This window comes from Fomitiporia mediterranea, assembly GCF_000271605.1.
Source record: "Fomitiporia mediterranea MF3/22 unplaced genomic scaffold FOMMEscaffold_1, whole genome shotgun sequence".
Lineage (NCBI taxonomy): Eukaryota > Fungi > Basidiomycota > Agaricomycetes > Hymenochaetales > Hymenochaetaceae > Fomitiporia > Fomitiporia mediterranea.
In genome coordinates this window covers 592,137-607,440 of record NW_006760386.1, presented here as the reverse complement: position 1 = coordinate 607,440, position 15,304 = coordinate 592,137, and the positions used below count along the sequence as shown (strand labels likewise).

Genomic DNA, 15,304 nt, shown 5'->3' with positions numbered 1-15,304 from the left:
GACGCGTCTGTATTGATGCGCGTCTGGCGACTTCCAAGATCGACGCAGGCACCCTTTACGGGACATAACACGAAAAAATACAGTGATTTTATCAAAGCGTATATAAAAACAACACCAGAATCAACAACGATGATGGAAAAGACAGGCATTGCAACATCATGGCGTAACAGCCGCCTGAGGCGCGTTCCTCGCCCAGCCATTCTCACCCACGAAGTCGGCTCAGCATGCTCTGGAACGGCAAGCTTCGCCTACCAGTCTTCTTCTGTACCTCACGAGCAACAAGTGAAGCAAGTTCAGAGCCCCGACGATTTTCTTTATCTGTATCGCTTGTGTGGCTACGGCGCTTCGTGATATTTGCAAGCTTGTCGGCGATTGATTGCTCCCGATTTTCTTTCAAATTCACACCGAGACTAAGTCGTCGGACGCTCTTCTTGAATCTCGCGTTTGACGCACTACCATTCCCAATGAGACCCTTAGGAGAGCCCGAGGAGAAAACCGGCCCCTTCTTGAGCGGCATTCCTTCGGATAGACTCCTCGGTCTAAGTGCAGGAGGCGAGCCGTCATGTACAGGTGACAACGCCAACTGAGCAGGTGGCTTGACTGCTGCGCGCTTCGTAGGAGTCGTCACGGAAGCCTGCACAGCCGGATTCAAAGGAGAGGGTTTCCGCACTGCCGATGATTTCATTGGAGTCGGTGGCAGTGAGCTATGCCCAATGGGCGATTTTACGGAGCTTATAGACGGGGGCGGTTTGCGTTTAGGAGGAGAAAGCGATATCTGTCGAGGCGAAGTCGACGCAGATGGGACAGACTTTTCAGCCGGATCCTCCACGGATTGTATGACTGACGGCGGAACATCTGAGAAGCGTACTTTCTTCCCGGAACCACAACTAGAAGAAGAACCGTTGGAAAGGATCGATTTGCGCGGCTTTGACTTGGCTGAACTATGGGTTTTCCCATTTCTTTCTCTCAAATCGTCCGCGGGAGGAAGAACCATACTAGCTTGGAGAGACTTAACACGACCTTTCAGATCGGACCGCACAACCTGAGGTGTCTTGACCTGCTTGTTATTGGTCACTTGACGATGAGGGCCGTCGGATGCGTACGGAGAAAGAAAGGCCACATTCTCCAGAGAACTATCATGCTTATTGGTATTGCTGCATGTTCCTATGGCCTCTGTCGAATTCCTTACACCATCTGAGTCGCACTTGTCCTCAAACAGACTCTGCCTCACCTCGTCTTCAAGCCACATCTCCGCCTCTTTGCATTGGCCTTCAAACGTAGCCGATGATTTTGTGGTTCCACGGGGCCCGGGGTAAAAGCTTGCGACTTGCTCGCGTAAGCTACAAATCATCTGTTCAGCGGTCATCCTGGGATCGATTGTTATAGTCGGATATACCGGGGCTTGATCAAACGTCTCTGACGTTGGCCCAGGAGTTCCACGAAATGGCGTGGGAAGTTCAGGATAATCTAACTTTGTCGCCTCAAGCTTGGAGTGATCGCTGATTTTCAAAGCTTCTGGGACGCTTTTACCGCGTCGTGTCGCCAAGGGCATTGTTAACCTCTTCGTTTCACCATAAGACTCCAACGAAAGTCGGCGAATGGCAGTTGAGGTAGAAACAACCAAAGCAGGGGTCTCCATCTTGTTCTGTTCTTCGTTCAGGTGCAACATAGTCATGTCCATCCTTTTCAGGCCATCTGAAAAGAAGTCACCAAGCTTGTCCATTTGAGACATGATACAGCTAGTCCTGGATTTGCGTTCGGCGCTCGGGTCATTCTTTTGTCTAAGCTTCCATTCCTTCTCAAAGGCAAGATGACGGTTGAAGACATGAGCCTCTCTACGCCTAGTCTCGTCTGGGATACAAATCGTATAGCGGCGTTTATCTACTGCTTTGGAGACTTTGACAGTCGAACGCACTCTAGGCCTATCCACTGCTAATACGGATTGGTTGTTCCGGGATTCGGCGGCGGCTGCCTTTGCATCATATATGCAAGGGGGAACAACGCCTCCGGACCATTCGGATGAACACATTGAAGGTAATAATTCACTCAACAGAGTTTCTGCACTCGCCAATGCCGGAAGATCAAATGAGCTGCCCGACGAACTCGTGCGTACCGAGCTTCCACTCAGCAGATCTGCGCGGTTGTTCGTTGAAGAGGGAATCGAGAGTGACGAATCACTAGACGGGACTTCTCCGGTCCACGGAATATGACCTGGTGGTGGCTCAGCAGGTAGATTTGTCGTCTGTTCAAGTCGTCAGAAATAAACAAGAATGGATCTCAAGAAAAACAGGTATACCATCCAAGTGCTAACGGACGGCTTGACCTCCGTTACTTCGCCATGTTCTCCGGCAAATATTCTCTGAGCGGAGCCATACGGGGTGGAGGAAGTGCATTCAACATAAATATATCCTTGTATATCGTTCAAGCCATGAGATTGAGTCGGGACATTCTGCGCGAAGATGAAAGGAGGGGCAGGGATGGCAATGTACGTTTTTCCGGATGCGTCACGGATCGGTGGTGGAAGAGAGCTATTGCAAGACATATAAAGGAGTGTGAGTCATAGAATAATGTGCAACGACTGGTGGAAGGGGGAGCATAAAGCGATTGGAGATACTCACTCTACTATAAAAGCGATACAGGAGGCTGGTAGTGCCACCAAGTCAGCCGCTTGACCACTCGAAAGTTTATCATGAAAAGAATGAAATATGCATATTTGTTCTCCTGGTATATCTCGCCATCCTACTATCAGGAGTTTCAAAACAATGAGAACTGCAGCAGCTAATGGCAGAAGTAATATTGATGTTGTCAGCACTGGATCGATGAAGAGTTGTGTTTGGTATCTCCCAATTGAGATATGGATTTGATGCATGACACGTGATGCAACCTGAACTTATAAAAGCAATATACGCGGCTGCTACATTGTACCACTTCATTTTGAGTTCGAAAGAGGCAAACATTGAGCGCCTGTATCCGAATCAAATTTGCCTATCAGGCAGGTACTGAGCACAAAAGATGGCCTTCCTTCCATTACTGCAACAGTTTCCTCTTTTGGCATTCGCCTCCTCAGCCTATTAAATACCAACTCGGATGACTTTCGCCTTCACCTGCTACTTTGAAGGTTGGATCACCTTAGTCTAATAAATGATGATCTGATGAGCTCTGATGATCCCATTACTTGCCAATTGCAGCCTTGTGGATATGCAGGACTGTACCTCCATGTCCTCAGCCTGTTACAGTACCTGTGAATCTGATCCACCTACAATCTTCCCACCATTCACGTTTCTGGTGTGATCAATCTAGTTATACTTTAACGGCTGTCGCCTCCCCTATTCTTATCAAGCACACAATTAAGAGACTCGCCTGCAACAAAGGGCATATAAAACAATACAGACTGCCACTGAACATTGAGATCCCACTTACTTCTGAGACTCCAACTAGATATGTGCAAGAAGAAAATCTCAAAGTTCTTTCGTCTCAAAGGGTTAAAGAAGGCTATTAGACCAAAAATTGTTCTTCCAGAAAAAACCCTTAATGTCGCTAGAGGGTGCATAGAGACTCTCCAACCGTTTGTGCGGTTGGTACCTGCACTTGGAACGCAATTGGACGCTCTGCTAGGGATTGGGATAGCTTTAGTAGATAGAATTCAGGTACGTGTCATTGATGACCTCTGGACTCCCCACTGAGAAACCTTTTCCGGCCCCGGTGCTTACCAGAAAATTCGAACTTGGAATGCCTTCAAAAAGGAACTATGTCGCAAAATCGCTCATGTGTTCCAAATGATACACAGTGTATTAGAAAATTCGGATGGTATGAATCCACCAGGTCTGGAAGAAGATTTTAAGCAAGTCGAAAAGTACACGACTCTGTCGTCTTCTTTGTATTCGAATAGAAGCTAACAGCGATATGATAGAGTCCTGAATGATATTCATGAGTTTGTCGATAAACGTGCTAAAGGATGCAAACTCTCTCGATTTCTCACTTCCAGCTCTGATTATGAAGCTATCTTGGACTACGGAGCTCGATTCGACGATGCAATAAAGATGTTGACTGTGAGCCCAATCAATTCTGCTTACTTACTCGAATATTTCATGGACTCTATTCATTAGACCAAGTCGACTGTACAACTGCGAGTTGACTTACAGAGTCTGAGGGAGATGGTCCAGGATGGGAATAAGTCAATACACAAATCGTTAAAAAGCCTTGCAACATCAAACCAAGGCTCTCAAGTGGCTCTTGGTAAAGTTCGTTCCCTCTTATAAATTACAAACAGATGATAACTAGGGCATTCAGGTAAAATGCAAACAGAAATATTTGATCTGTTGAATGGGAAAAGCCCGACCTGCAAGTGCGAGTCCAGGGAAACTTCAGTAAAACTAGTACGTTTAAATATATAGTATTCTTTCAGTAGGTGTTTCAATATACATATAGGATGAAGTTAGAGACTGTAAGTTTAAAGAGGAAAAGGAATCTGGGATCAAACTTCTTCCTAAGGAGCCAGGAGGAAAGACAGGACACAGAGGAGGAGATACTCTACAAGAACCCGAATTTCAGAGGTAATTCTTATTTAATCCGATTGTAAGCCCTGATTGAATCCAATATAACTTCTTTTAAGGTGCAGCTCTCTATCACCAATTACCATGCTTTATAGAGTTGTATCGTGCTTTATCCTGGATACATTTTGTATGTAAGTACATATCAACTTATTTAAATTCAATAAGAAGCCAATAGCCAATCCAGGCAGACAGTACACCTGGATGTGCAGCAATGTTTGACTCAAAAGGCTTCTTGGCCCTTCTATTTTCAGCCTTTTTATACTATAAGCCACTTTCTTACAACGTGTTTTCAGAAAGGTTTCTTTAACTAGCAATAGAATATCCCTAGATATAAGGTGCACATGCGTTTTTTCCTACTAGAATGTTTGAGCCTTTGTGATGGAACTTACGATTTTGGCTTGCTGGTCCGGCTTGTCTCTTGCAGTATTTGTTTTGCCGCTTTTACGAATATCTTTAGTAGAATGTCTTCGTCCGTCAGAAATCCTAGATACATAGCTACAGTTCATTCCGTTGTATTTTTTGTTACTGAATATCCTTTAACGCCGTGATTGTAGAGCATTCACGAATGTCTTGTCGTTTCTTTGAAGTGTTATCGGGTGACCCTAGCATTGTAGCAAGGAATGAACCTCCAGATTCCGCTGCTGACAAGGTGGAGTTTTTCACGGCTCGGAAATGGATAATTGCCATATTTAACCGGCTCTCGCACGCACCTTGCCTCCGTGACTCTGCGTGCCGCCTGCCTCACTTTGCTCCTTGAGATAGGCATTTCACCTTCCATTGCCAAGACTTTAATGCTATCTACCAGCAGTCGTTGTTACTCCCTGTCATAGAAGTTTTCCAATATTGACACCGAAGAAGCGTACGAAATGGTGCAGACCTACGGCGTTGCCGTGGACCACGGAGGTGCAAGCGAACTTCCTCCAGACGAACTACATGGCGGGGAGAGCAGCGCCCTGTTGGGTGCAGATGCGACGCCGAAGGCAGTGATTGCTAAACGAGAAGGTGCGGGGAGCCTGATCAGCAGTGTGAGCAACCTTGCAAACACCATCATTGGAAGCGGTGCGTTTAGGCTACAACTCTGCGGAATAGGCTATTTACTGAAATACTCTCTTTCTCAAGGGATGCTCACATTCCCTTTGGTGAGTATAGTCTATATTACTTTGCAAAGCAAGTTTGAATGACTGTTAAACTCCGTGAAATAGGCAATGGCTTCCGCGGGTATCATCCCTGGTATGATAAGCTGCGTTCTGTGCGGCTGCATTGCTTCATTTGGGCTCTACCTGCTTTCTCGTTGTGCACAGTACACTGCGCATCGCAGCTCAAGTTTCTTCGCAGTCTCGAAGCTGACATTCCCCAACGCAGCTGTCTTCTTTGACGCTGCGATTGCCACGAAGTGCTTCGGGGTCTCCGTCAGGTTTGTTCCTTCTCGAGTTCGTCGTGCGACTGTACGTACTCACGAATTGGCTTAGCTATCTGATTATCATCAAGTCATTAATGCCTAATGTTGTGTTGTCCTTATACCACGATCTTACATCTCCGGACACGGAGCCTCCTGCTTGGGCTGTCTCCGGCCAAGCCTGGATTTCTCTCTTTATGGTTATCCTCATACCACTTTGCTTCCTTAGAAAGCTGGATAGCCTCCGGCACACGAGCTATATTGCTTTGTTCTCTGTTGGTGAGAATTCATCTATAAATATACGCTTTATTTGCTTAGTAACCCAATAACCTTCAGCATACCTTGTGCTAATTGTTATCGTTTGTTACTTCAATCCTCTGAGCGGAACTCCGGCTCGTGGAGAGGTACACCTCGTACATTTTACACCCACCTTCATTTCGACGTTCCCTGTGCAAGTGTTTGCATTCACCTGCGCACAGAATGTGAGTACCTTTTACTTTTTCGGACGTAGTGATATCTTATGTTTTGTCAGCTCTTTCCGCTGTACAATGAGCTTAAGTCAAATAACCAGAGACGGATGAACATAGTCATCGGGAGCGCTATTGGTTCAGCTACAATCACTTATGAAGTCATCGCAGTCTTCGGGTATCTAACTTTCGGCTCAAAGGCAAGTAGCAAATTTATCCGCATGAATAATATCTCATTGTAGGATGTAGGTTGGAGCGAACATCATTGCAATGTACCCGTCGACATCGCTCTTTATTGCTATCGGACAACTCGCCATAGTTATTCTTGTCCTGTTTTCATACCCGCTGCAAGTGCACCCTTGCCGTAATTGCTTAGACAAAGTCTTCCACGATAGCGACGCACTCATTCACCACAAGCCTATCGTTGAGGATGATGAAAGCGACGTTTTTGATTTAGACCATGTGCCACATGAAATAAGCCCAATGAAGCATGCCGTGCTGACTACCGCCATCATTGCTTCGGGTTTCACGATTGCCTTCTTTGTCGATGACCTGCAACTTGGTGAGTGGCGCTTCGTATGTTACAGTTTATCTTGGTCTGATTGGCCTGTTCCCTACTAGTGCTATCATTCGTCGGGTCTACTGGGTCCACAACCATATCTTTCATCTTGCCCGGGTTGTTTTTCTGGAAGGTACGCATTTACTGGATTTCCCTTTTTTTTCCGAGTTTGAAAAGACTAATGTTGATTACAGCTTTCCAAGGACGATCCTAGCATCAGCCGTATACTGAATCGGGCTTCGCTGGCACTTGCTATCTATGGAGGATTCATCTTTGTCTTCTGGTGGGTGACATCGTACGACTTGCGGAATGCATGTACTAATTACTCATCACAGCCTGACCTTCAACATATACCAAGTGTTTCAGTCTCCTGGGCAGTAGTGATTCATTAGTAGAATACGTATTTAGATTGGATGGACAACCAGGGCCAAGCTGCAAGACTGTGCAAGCGCAGTGATAGACTGTGGTCATTTACCATTTTCTCTGTTCCATCCGTTGTATGACATGTTTATCCCATCTGTAGTATATATATATCTATAAAACATTCGCGCAGTAGTCTTGTCTTGTCGAAGGCGAAGAGATGCATGGTTAGATAATCTGATTGTGTGTACAGTGTGGGGAAGTCAATTCGGCAAGTGCCGTTTAGCGTAGCTGTGTTACTGGCAGCCATGGTGCACTCTCTTTCCTTCCTTCCTCCTCGACTGTCGTCTGAACCCCAAAGCATGTCGCCATAGTGCCTCTCCTTTCACATAGACGGGACACGACTCATCATACACACCACTTTCTCACCGTGAAAAACTCATTTCCTTCTCCGCTTCCTCTGATCGAGACGACACCCACCTTACACCACACCACCAATGTCGCGGGGTACGTATTCCGTGTCGCTCAGCGGTTTCCACCGCTGCCATTCTGCCTAGAGATAGTGCAGCTGACCTTTATTTCTGTGTTATTATCTAATGACAGTTGAAGAAGCCACCGTCTGTTCCTCTCCTGACCCTATTGCCTTCGTCAGCACAACGATGTCGGTCCCAAGCTCGTCCCGTGCCAGCTCTTCCTCGAGCTTCCGGGTCACCGCAAATGGCTCGACAGACAGGCTTGTGGATGTCGCCCCTCCATTTTCTTCCTCCTCGCAATCGTCACTCCGGAGGTGCTCCAGCGACGCGATGCCACAGGCAGAGGGCAGTGCGGATGGTAGTGGGGCCTCCACCCCGGATGTCGACACGCAAATCCTTGAAGCACTCAAGAGCAAAGATCGACTTTTCGTGCTTAAAATGGGTGAACAGATGGAAGGCTTGATTAGAGAAAGGAAGTGAGTAGCGTCAGTTTTTCGCGTGGCCTTCTTAGGCGGTAGGAATTAGGCGCCCGCGCCATGACACTTGGGATTTGGAATATAAATGATGCACAGTAGCTCTTCTAGCTCTGCACCTAGTATCTGCTATGCGAGAGATATTCGTTTCACTTCTGCTGGATTTCCGTAGCCACAGCCACAGACAAGCCTAGTCGTACCTGGTCTTGTCGCGTGATGTTAAGTGATAGCATTCACCTTGTGCCGCGCGATAGTCGTCTGCCATATAAAATTAATGTCTCGCATCGTTATCATCATGGACTAACATTTACCTTTTTAACATAGTTCGAGGTCCAAAATCAACCTCACTCCGGAAAATCAATACCAAAGACTTCTGGTCCATCGCTGCGCACAATATTATAGACTCACGCCAGAGACTGATCCTGTTCCACGCGACAAATCCGGCATTCGAGACATGTCTGTTTCCATTACGGTTGAAAGTAGAATGTGAGTCTCGATCGACATCTGGGGGAGTTTGACTGATAATAATTAATCTTGTAACAGACCTGTCAGACGCATATCCGAACTTGTTCCTGCTGAGCAGACACAGCTTCCGGCTTTCAAAATCATGCGTCGAACTGAGCTAGATCGTAGGCGTCAGAAATCCTCTGCCTCACGTCCTGGCTCTATTGCGGGAGAAGATGGAGAGCTCTCCGACCCTGGCCCTTCAGAGACTGGGAGCATGGGGAGCAGAAGCACGACCAGCAAGAAACATATGACGATTGCAGAACGTGAAGCTGCGTACGAAAAAGCGCGCACTCGTATTTTTAAGGACTTTGAGGAGAAAGAGAAAGCTAAAGAGCGCGACACAAGTGCCTCTTCATCGACGTTCAGCCTTGCTTCTGCCTCTGGCTCAGGCTCGCACAGTGGCGGTGCTGGTTGCAGCAGCGTGAGCGATATAGATGATAATGCGAGCACTGCACCCACAGAAAGCGAATGGTCTGTACCTGTCACGGACCGTCGAAGGGGAGGCGAGTTGGGAATGAACTCTGCTGAATCGACCCGATCATTTCCTTCATTCAACCCTCAAGGGTCCGAAAGCCGACGTGATTCTGGGACGACATCTCCTTCTTTCACGTATCCCTCGCTATATGATCCATCTGGTGGTCAGCCACAAGCCCAAGAGCAGCCTGGTTACATGGCACCTACGGGACCCTACATGGCCGCACCGATGGGAATGTACTTTCCTCCTCAGCCGCCTCAGAACCCGGGACCAGTGCCAGCAGTAGGACCTCCGTATATTGCGCAGTACCAGTATTACCCACAATTTCCCTATGGCGGCCTTCCTCCCCAGCAACCTCACCCTAACTCGGATCCTGCCAGTCCGGTATCGGGTCCATCTGATGCGTATCCTCATCATTCCATGAGTGCTCCGCATGTGGGTCCAAGCGCTTATGGATGGATTCCTCATCCTGCTTATCAGCACCAGCAACCACCCTCTGAACATCACTCAGCTCCCGGCACTGGACCGAACCATGTTCATCACCCGCCCATTCCAGGTGTATCGCCGATGGCCTATCCATATCCAGCATACATGCCTCCGCCCGGTCCTGTGCCGTACGCAGGATATGCAGCCTATTTCCCTCCCCCTCAATCTCAACCACCTCAACCACCCATCGTACATCCGCACTCACAGCCTCTTTATCCAATTGACCTTCCGCCTACGAACGGTAGTGGATCTGAGCGGGGAACTTCCAGTGGTGTATCTAGCGGGAAAGGGAGCCCATCGCCGACTCTTTCTCGACACACGAATAGCAGCGGGAGCAGCAATGGCCATCATAATCATATAAATGGTAATCATGGAATTAGACGCGGAGCTCCTCCTGCTCGTGGGGCGTGGAGTTACGGTCCAGGGTTAGGAATGCATTCAAGTGCGTCTAGCCCGGGTCCAGGTGTACACAGCAGCCCAGGGGGTGGAGAGATTGTTGGCCCACGTTTAAGTCAGGCAATGCGGCGAACATCGGCGTCTTCTAGCAGTGGCGGGCATAGGACGCCAGCAGATGAAACGGCTTCCGTTGCGGTGAGTCACCTTTATGAGAAAGTGCTTTTATCGGATCCGCTGACATTGAAATTTCTCTGACTCCCACTTCTCTCTTCTCCAATCATTGGTCGCTTACTAGTCATCGTCTACCAGCTCGTCCTCGTCTCGGCGAACTTATTTGTCAACCCCTCCAAAGCATCCCTTGCCTCCGAGACCTGATTGGGCAGCTGGATTGAAAGCACAGCCGACCTTGCATCCCACAACGCGTCACAGACGGGACAGCAATAACTCTCGCACGATGTCGCCTGCACGCCCGCCTGGTCAACCCCTACCTAGTCACCATCAGCCACCTCCTCAACAAAGGCCGCCGATTCATCTTCAGCCGAACGATTTTCCTCCACTCTCGTCAATTGCCAGTCCGTCGCATGACAAACGCCCCCCTGCTGGTGGAGTATGGTCTAATGTGAACTCTACTGCACGTACAGTCCTTTCTCCGAACCCGGGACACTCTAACCATCCCCAGGGCATTACGTACGGTACGGCACTGTTTAATCATACAGGTGCTAACAGGCTAGAGGATGATGAACGCGGATTTGAACGACCTCCTCGGAAGGGCAGTGCAGAGCTGTTTAACCCGAAGGGAGGCGCAAAGAAAAATCCTCAGAGTCAACAAAAGCCTTCGTCCCAAGTAGCTGGTCAAGAGGGAGCAGTAGAGCAAGTAGAAACGATAGAAAGAGACGGTGCCCGAGGAGAGCGTGTCGCGAATGCCATCCTCGTAGACAAGATGGGAGCTCTGAAGATCCAGACTCATGGAGGTGAAGGCGAGATCGAGAATACTCCTAGGGCTGAAAGCGTGTTATCCGGACTGTTTCGAGATTTGGGAGGTGAAAGTGTGGGTGTTGATGGTGGAGCGATCTCAAACCGATAGTAGTAGCCTTCGATAACACAAGGCACCCTCATGCTTTTTTCTCTGTCTGGTCGTCTTTACCCGCATTTCGTCTTCGGTTCAATCATTGTCGTAGCATCGTTCCTCCTCAGTCAATCATCTGATCGCATCCGCATCGTCATCTGGTCTTCCAATTACAGTCTCTCCGTCCTCTTCGCATAGTTGCTCTGAATTCTCCCTGCCCTGCAATCCTTTGTGGTCTTACGTGTTGTGTGTTGTGTAATAGTGTCTCTTTGCCGCTACAGCAGGTCTCTGTTTGTTCACAAGTAATGTAAGTGTTAAAAGTATATAGAGGACGTTGTTTTGTTCTGCTTGCTTCACTTAAGTAGAGCATCATTAGAATTGTAAAGCTGAAAATGGATGCTTTGATCGAAAATTGTATTTTCTTGTCCTCTTATAACTCAGTTCATGGATTTCCTTCTTGCTCCTTTCTCAAGGCCCGTTACATGCCAGACTGTAGTGTCAGGTGTTTTACTTGGTTTGTAGCAGTATATACTTTGTCTTTTTCATCCTTGTCTACTCCACTAAAAACACGATTTACATGCATGTATTGACTATTATTTGTCATCTACATCACGTGGATGACGCGTCAGGGAAACGCGTGGTTTTGGGCGTCTCTTGTCGCGTCGCGTATCCTCATCTTGATCTCAACATTCAACCATCATGTCGCGCGTCCGCTTGCCACTCAAATCTCGTCCAATGGACATCATCTATTTCATATTCTTCCTCGTGAGTAACAATAAGCCTACTATGCATCGATGTCGGTTGAGCTGACTTACATTTCGCGTTGTTCTTTGCTTCACGATGATGATTGTATAATGGATTATTGGATATGCAGATACACATACCTGCGACAATCCTGATTGACCTTCAAGTGCTTTATCCTGCTGAATTTGTTCCAAAGGCGATCGCGGAGCTGCCAAAGTGGTATCTTCAACAGTATGCGGATCCGATTATTGCGGGTGTATTTGACTTGAATGGCCCGCCTGCGTTGTGGGTGTGGTTGAAGAGCTTTATGGTTCTTGAAGCGTTAGTGTTTCCACTATGCAGCTTGAATGCTATATGCTGAATATCCTTATTACTGCTTCTCAGTGTCTTCCAGCTTCCTGTGTTCTTTATTGGACTTTATGCACTCTGGACGGGTATGTGTCGTGTGAATCATACAAGACAGTTTTCAGTATTCCTAACAGTACACATACATTCATATAGACTCTTTCGTCACCTACCCACTCTTCCTAATCTACTCTGCCTCAGCAACAACGAGCACACTCCCCTGCATCTCCACCCTCCTCCGTACACCCATCTCCTCAACACCCGTCCCGCCTGTCTTACTCGATCCTTCCAATGTTCTCAGTCAACTGTCCGAACTTGGAGCGCCTGAGTTGACAATTACACCAGAACAGAGGATCAACCTGCTCGCGAGTTACTTGCCGTTCTTTGTGATTCAGCTAGTGATGTGTGTGGATATGTCCCTGCGCGTTGCTGGGTTTGTTGCGATGGCGGAGAGGGGAATGGAGCAGAGGGCGGGGAAAAGGGCAAAGAAAGAGAAGGCGCAGTGAAATCTGAGCCAGAGCTGACTGACTGACTTTGTTTATGCTGACACCAAGTGCCTGTGCTGATATCTAATCTGTTGGAATTGGGCGTTGCTGATTGGATTTGTCCACCCTTAATCCCAAGTTCCTTATTTATCCTCTTCATTTCCCCTTTTTTTCTATGTTTCTTCACGAGTCTATGACCTTTTGTCGTTGATCTCTCGTACCGTACCCCTTATGAGCCTACTTCCAATTATTCCAATTATTGAATTCTGTACCAGTTCGTTTAGTATACCACTTTGCTTATTCTATCTCCCTATGCCTGTCTAAACCTGTGACCCTACTACAATGTGGTACGACTTGCATATACTCGAGAAGCATGAGAGGCAGACGGACAGTGGTGAGCAAGGACATACTGTATCTGCCCATGAATATACCTTGATTCCTACTTTTACAGAAATTATAAGAAACAATACTTATCACAAGGCCAGTGCTCATCAATAACACCGTGGTCAACAATACCAAGTTCGCCATTGCCTTTCCTACTAACCTCATACTCTCTCTGTCCCACTTCATCAAAATATTTTCTCCTCCATGCATCTGTCCACCGAACACATTCGAGCTTGGGCAATGCCTCTGCCAGGTCCCTTGTCGCTATTCTTTCCTTCAACCTTGCAGCTTCGTCATTCTGCTCAAGTGGACAGTCCTTGCAACGTAAATATCTGAGTAATGAGCCGTGGCCTCTATGCTTCTTATCATGATATTCCCTGGCTGCATCCACTTTTTCACTGTAAGTAAGCGATACGTGCAGTGAAAGAAGCCGAAGGTGCGGCAATTCGATCAGGGTGCCTTTTAATGCAGAAAATGCAGCAATGCGATCGGCCATATCCTTTGTCAAACCCATTAGAATTAAACAAGATCCAAAAGCCTGTCAACAAACGTCTACGCAATATCGAAGACGTATGCTTACCTCTTCGACTTCGTTATTCAATAAGAAACATTTCGTGAATAGTACATCTCCACAAAATTCCGTTGGTTTAAAGCGTGCCAAACGTAACTCGACGAGGTTAGGAAAGTTGAGCGTGACGGCAAGGTCGGGGTTGAAAAAATAAGGGAAACAGCAGAAAAGATCAAGCCTTCGGAGGCTTTGTACAGGTCCCAGTGGAGTCTCCCAGACAAGGCATGTTACAAAGCGGCTGCCAAAGATAGTTGAGACAGATTCAAGGGTATTGAGCTGCCGTCCCCATATAGTATGGTTACTTTTACTAGACGGCCGCATTTCATCATTAATGACCATGTGTCTAACGGAAAGAAGCGTTGTACAGACAAATGTCCGTTTAGGCATTCATACAGTAGTTATCCTAAAAAAAATCATACCTGACTGACCCAGCTGGAAAATCGGGCTTTAAACCATCATCGGAAAAAGATGTAACAACAGATCTCCCACATAGACTATTCTCTGCTGTTTTGACAAGTTTACGACATTCCGTCGATGCGTTCTTGAACCCTTCGACGAAAGCAAAATCCTCGTGAGGTGGAAAGAACATGTACGGTTTCCAATCCGATGTTCTTATTGCTAGTCTAAGAATGTCTAGCCATAGCTCTAAAGGAAGACCTAGATTGAATTGAGTTTTGGGCGACATTTCACGTTTAAAAGTATGTGGGCGAGTGAAGGTTAGATGTAGAATGTCTTATAGCCGTATATGTCAAGTGTCAAGTCCGAGACACCAGAAGTGGCTGGTATTACCCAGTATGGTGATTGTTTCATTCACTTCAAACCTTACCCAATATTTATATTAGGAAGAATTAATTGGTTTCAGTGTATTCAAATAACTGTATACATATCTCTTAACTTCAGGAGTGACTTATCAGGTACAAATCTATACTGAAGCAGTGTTTCCAAACTATGGAAAAACTATTATACTATGTATTAGTGTGTCTAAGTGATGTAGAATACTGTGTGTGTTCTTTGTAGTACAAAAATCCAGGATGCTCTGTTCAAGCTTTACTTGGTATGCTAGTTGGTTGCAATGCTGTCATTCTAATTCAGGAAAGCCACTGATGACTGCGAGAGCACTGCAGGGAAGATTATTTTAGCAGTCAGTACAAAGTCCCTGACTTCATAACAGCTAATGCTTTCACAAGTGCTTGGCACCCTCTGCACGTATCCAGGAAGATTTTATTAACGAAAACAGGACCTGAGTATCAGGCTAAAGAATGTGCCTGTGAATTACTCCGGACTGCCTTGCTCATAGTGCTCCGCGCGTAGCGTATACGCTTACGCGCGTAAAATTTCCCACGTATACGCATGCGCGCGTATAATTACGGGCGTAAACTGGGTCAGCAGGACCCATATACGATACGCTACTTCCGTATACGGCGTATACGGCGTATACGCTGTGCCAAATATAGCAAGATACTTTACATTAAAATAGCTCATAAAAGTACACTATCATCTTTCAAAACAAATGCTTGATATTACTAAGCTAAGAAAATGTATTGTAGTGCTGTTTAAACTTTACACA

General features: G+C 46.8%; 5 protein-coding genes across 5 annotated transcripts; 3 read left to right on the top strand and 2 right to left on the bottom strand.

Moving 5' to 3' along the window:
• Positions 1-202: 202 nt before the first annotated feature.
• FOMMEDRAFT_149808 (uncharacterized protein) lies at positions 203-2,542 on the bottom strand (the record flags this gene model as incomplete). Its single annotated transcript, XM_007261186.1, has 2 exons — positions 203-2,242; positions 2,297-2,542. The coding sequence occupies 2 exons, from the start codon at positions 2,540-2,542 to the stop codon at positions 203-205; spliced, it is 2,286 nt and encodes a 761-aa protein (XP_007261248.1).
• A 2,731-nt stretch (positions 2,543-5,273) lies between these two features.
• Positions 5,274-7,525, top strand: FOMMEDRAFT_15993 (uncharacterized protein). The gene is made up of 10 exons (XM_007261185.1): positions 5,274-5,612; positions 5,673-5,692; positions 5,756-5,967; positions 6,023-6,228; positions 6,286-6,431; positions 6,482-6,616; positions 6,666-6,978; positions 7,038-7,108; positions 7,170-7,258; positions 7,311-7,525. The coding sequence occupies exons 1-10, from the start codon at positions 5,420-5,422 to the stop codon at positions 7,354-7,356; spliced, it is 1,431 nt and encodes a 476-aa protein (XP_007261247.1). The 5' UTR covers positions 5,274-5,419; the 3' UTR covers positions 7,357-7,525.
• A 305-nt stretch (positions 7,526-7,830) lies between these two features.
• On the top strand, positions 7,831-11,636 carry FOMMEDRAFT_143762 (uncharacterized protein; the record flags this gene model as incomplete). The annotated part of the gene is made up of 5 exons (XM_007261184.1): positions 7,831-7,842; positions 7,939-8,284; positions 8,606-8,767; positions 8,825-10,340; positions 10,441-11,636. Coding segments are annotated over 5 exons (2,825 nt in total), but the record flags the coding sequence as incomplete, so codon positions are not given.
• Positions 11,637-11,910: 274 nt separating this feature from the next.
• On the top strand, positions 11,911-12,806 carry FOMMEDRAFT_100463 (uncharacterized protein; the record flags this gene model as incomplete). The annotated part of the gene is made up of 5 exons (XM_007261183.1): positions 11,911-11,976; positions 12,086-12,276; positions 12,340-12,389; positions 12,457-12,593; positions 12,630-12,806. The coding sequence occupies 5 exons, from the start codon at positions 11,911-11,913 to the stop codon at positions 12,804-12,806; spliced, it is 621 nt and encodes a 206-aa protein (XP_007261245.1).
• A 433-nt stretch (positions 12,807-13,239) lies between these two features.
• Positions 13,240-14,422, bottom strand: FOMMEDRAFT_149805 (uncharacterized protein; the record flags this gene model as incomplete). Its single annotated transcript, XM_007261182.1, has 3 exons — positions 13,240-13,668; positions 13,750-14,080; positions 14,157-14,422. The coding sequence occupies 3 exons, from the start codon at positions 14,420-14,422 to the stop codon at positions 13,240-13,242; spliced, it is 1,026 nt and encodes a 341-aa protein (XP_007261244.1).
• Positions 14,423-15,304: the final 882 nt, after the last annotated feature.

What these genes read in the sequence shown, in the direction of transcription:
- FOMMEDRAFT_15993 (XM_007261185.1), top strand. Translation starts at nt 5,420, where the DNA reads ATGGTGCAGACCTACGGCGTTGCCGTGGACCACGGAGGTGCAAGCGAA. An exon ending in GGATGCTCACATTCCCTTTG is followed by an intron (nt 5,693 to 5,755) that starts GTGAGTATAGTC and finishes TCCGTGAAATAG; the next exon opens with GCAATGGCTTCCGCGGGTAT. An exon ending in CCGGGTTGTTTTTCTGGAAG is followed by an intron (nt 7,109 to 7,169) that starts GTACGCATTTAC and finishes TGTTGATTACAG; the next exon opens with CTTTCCAAGGACGATCCTAG.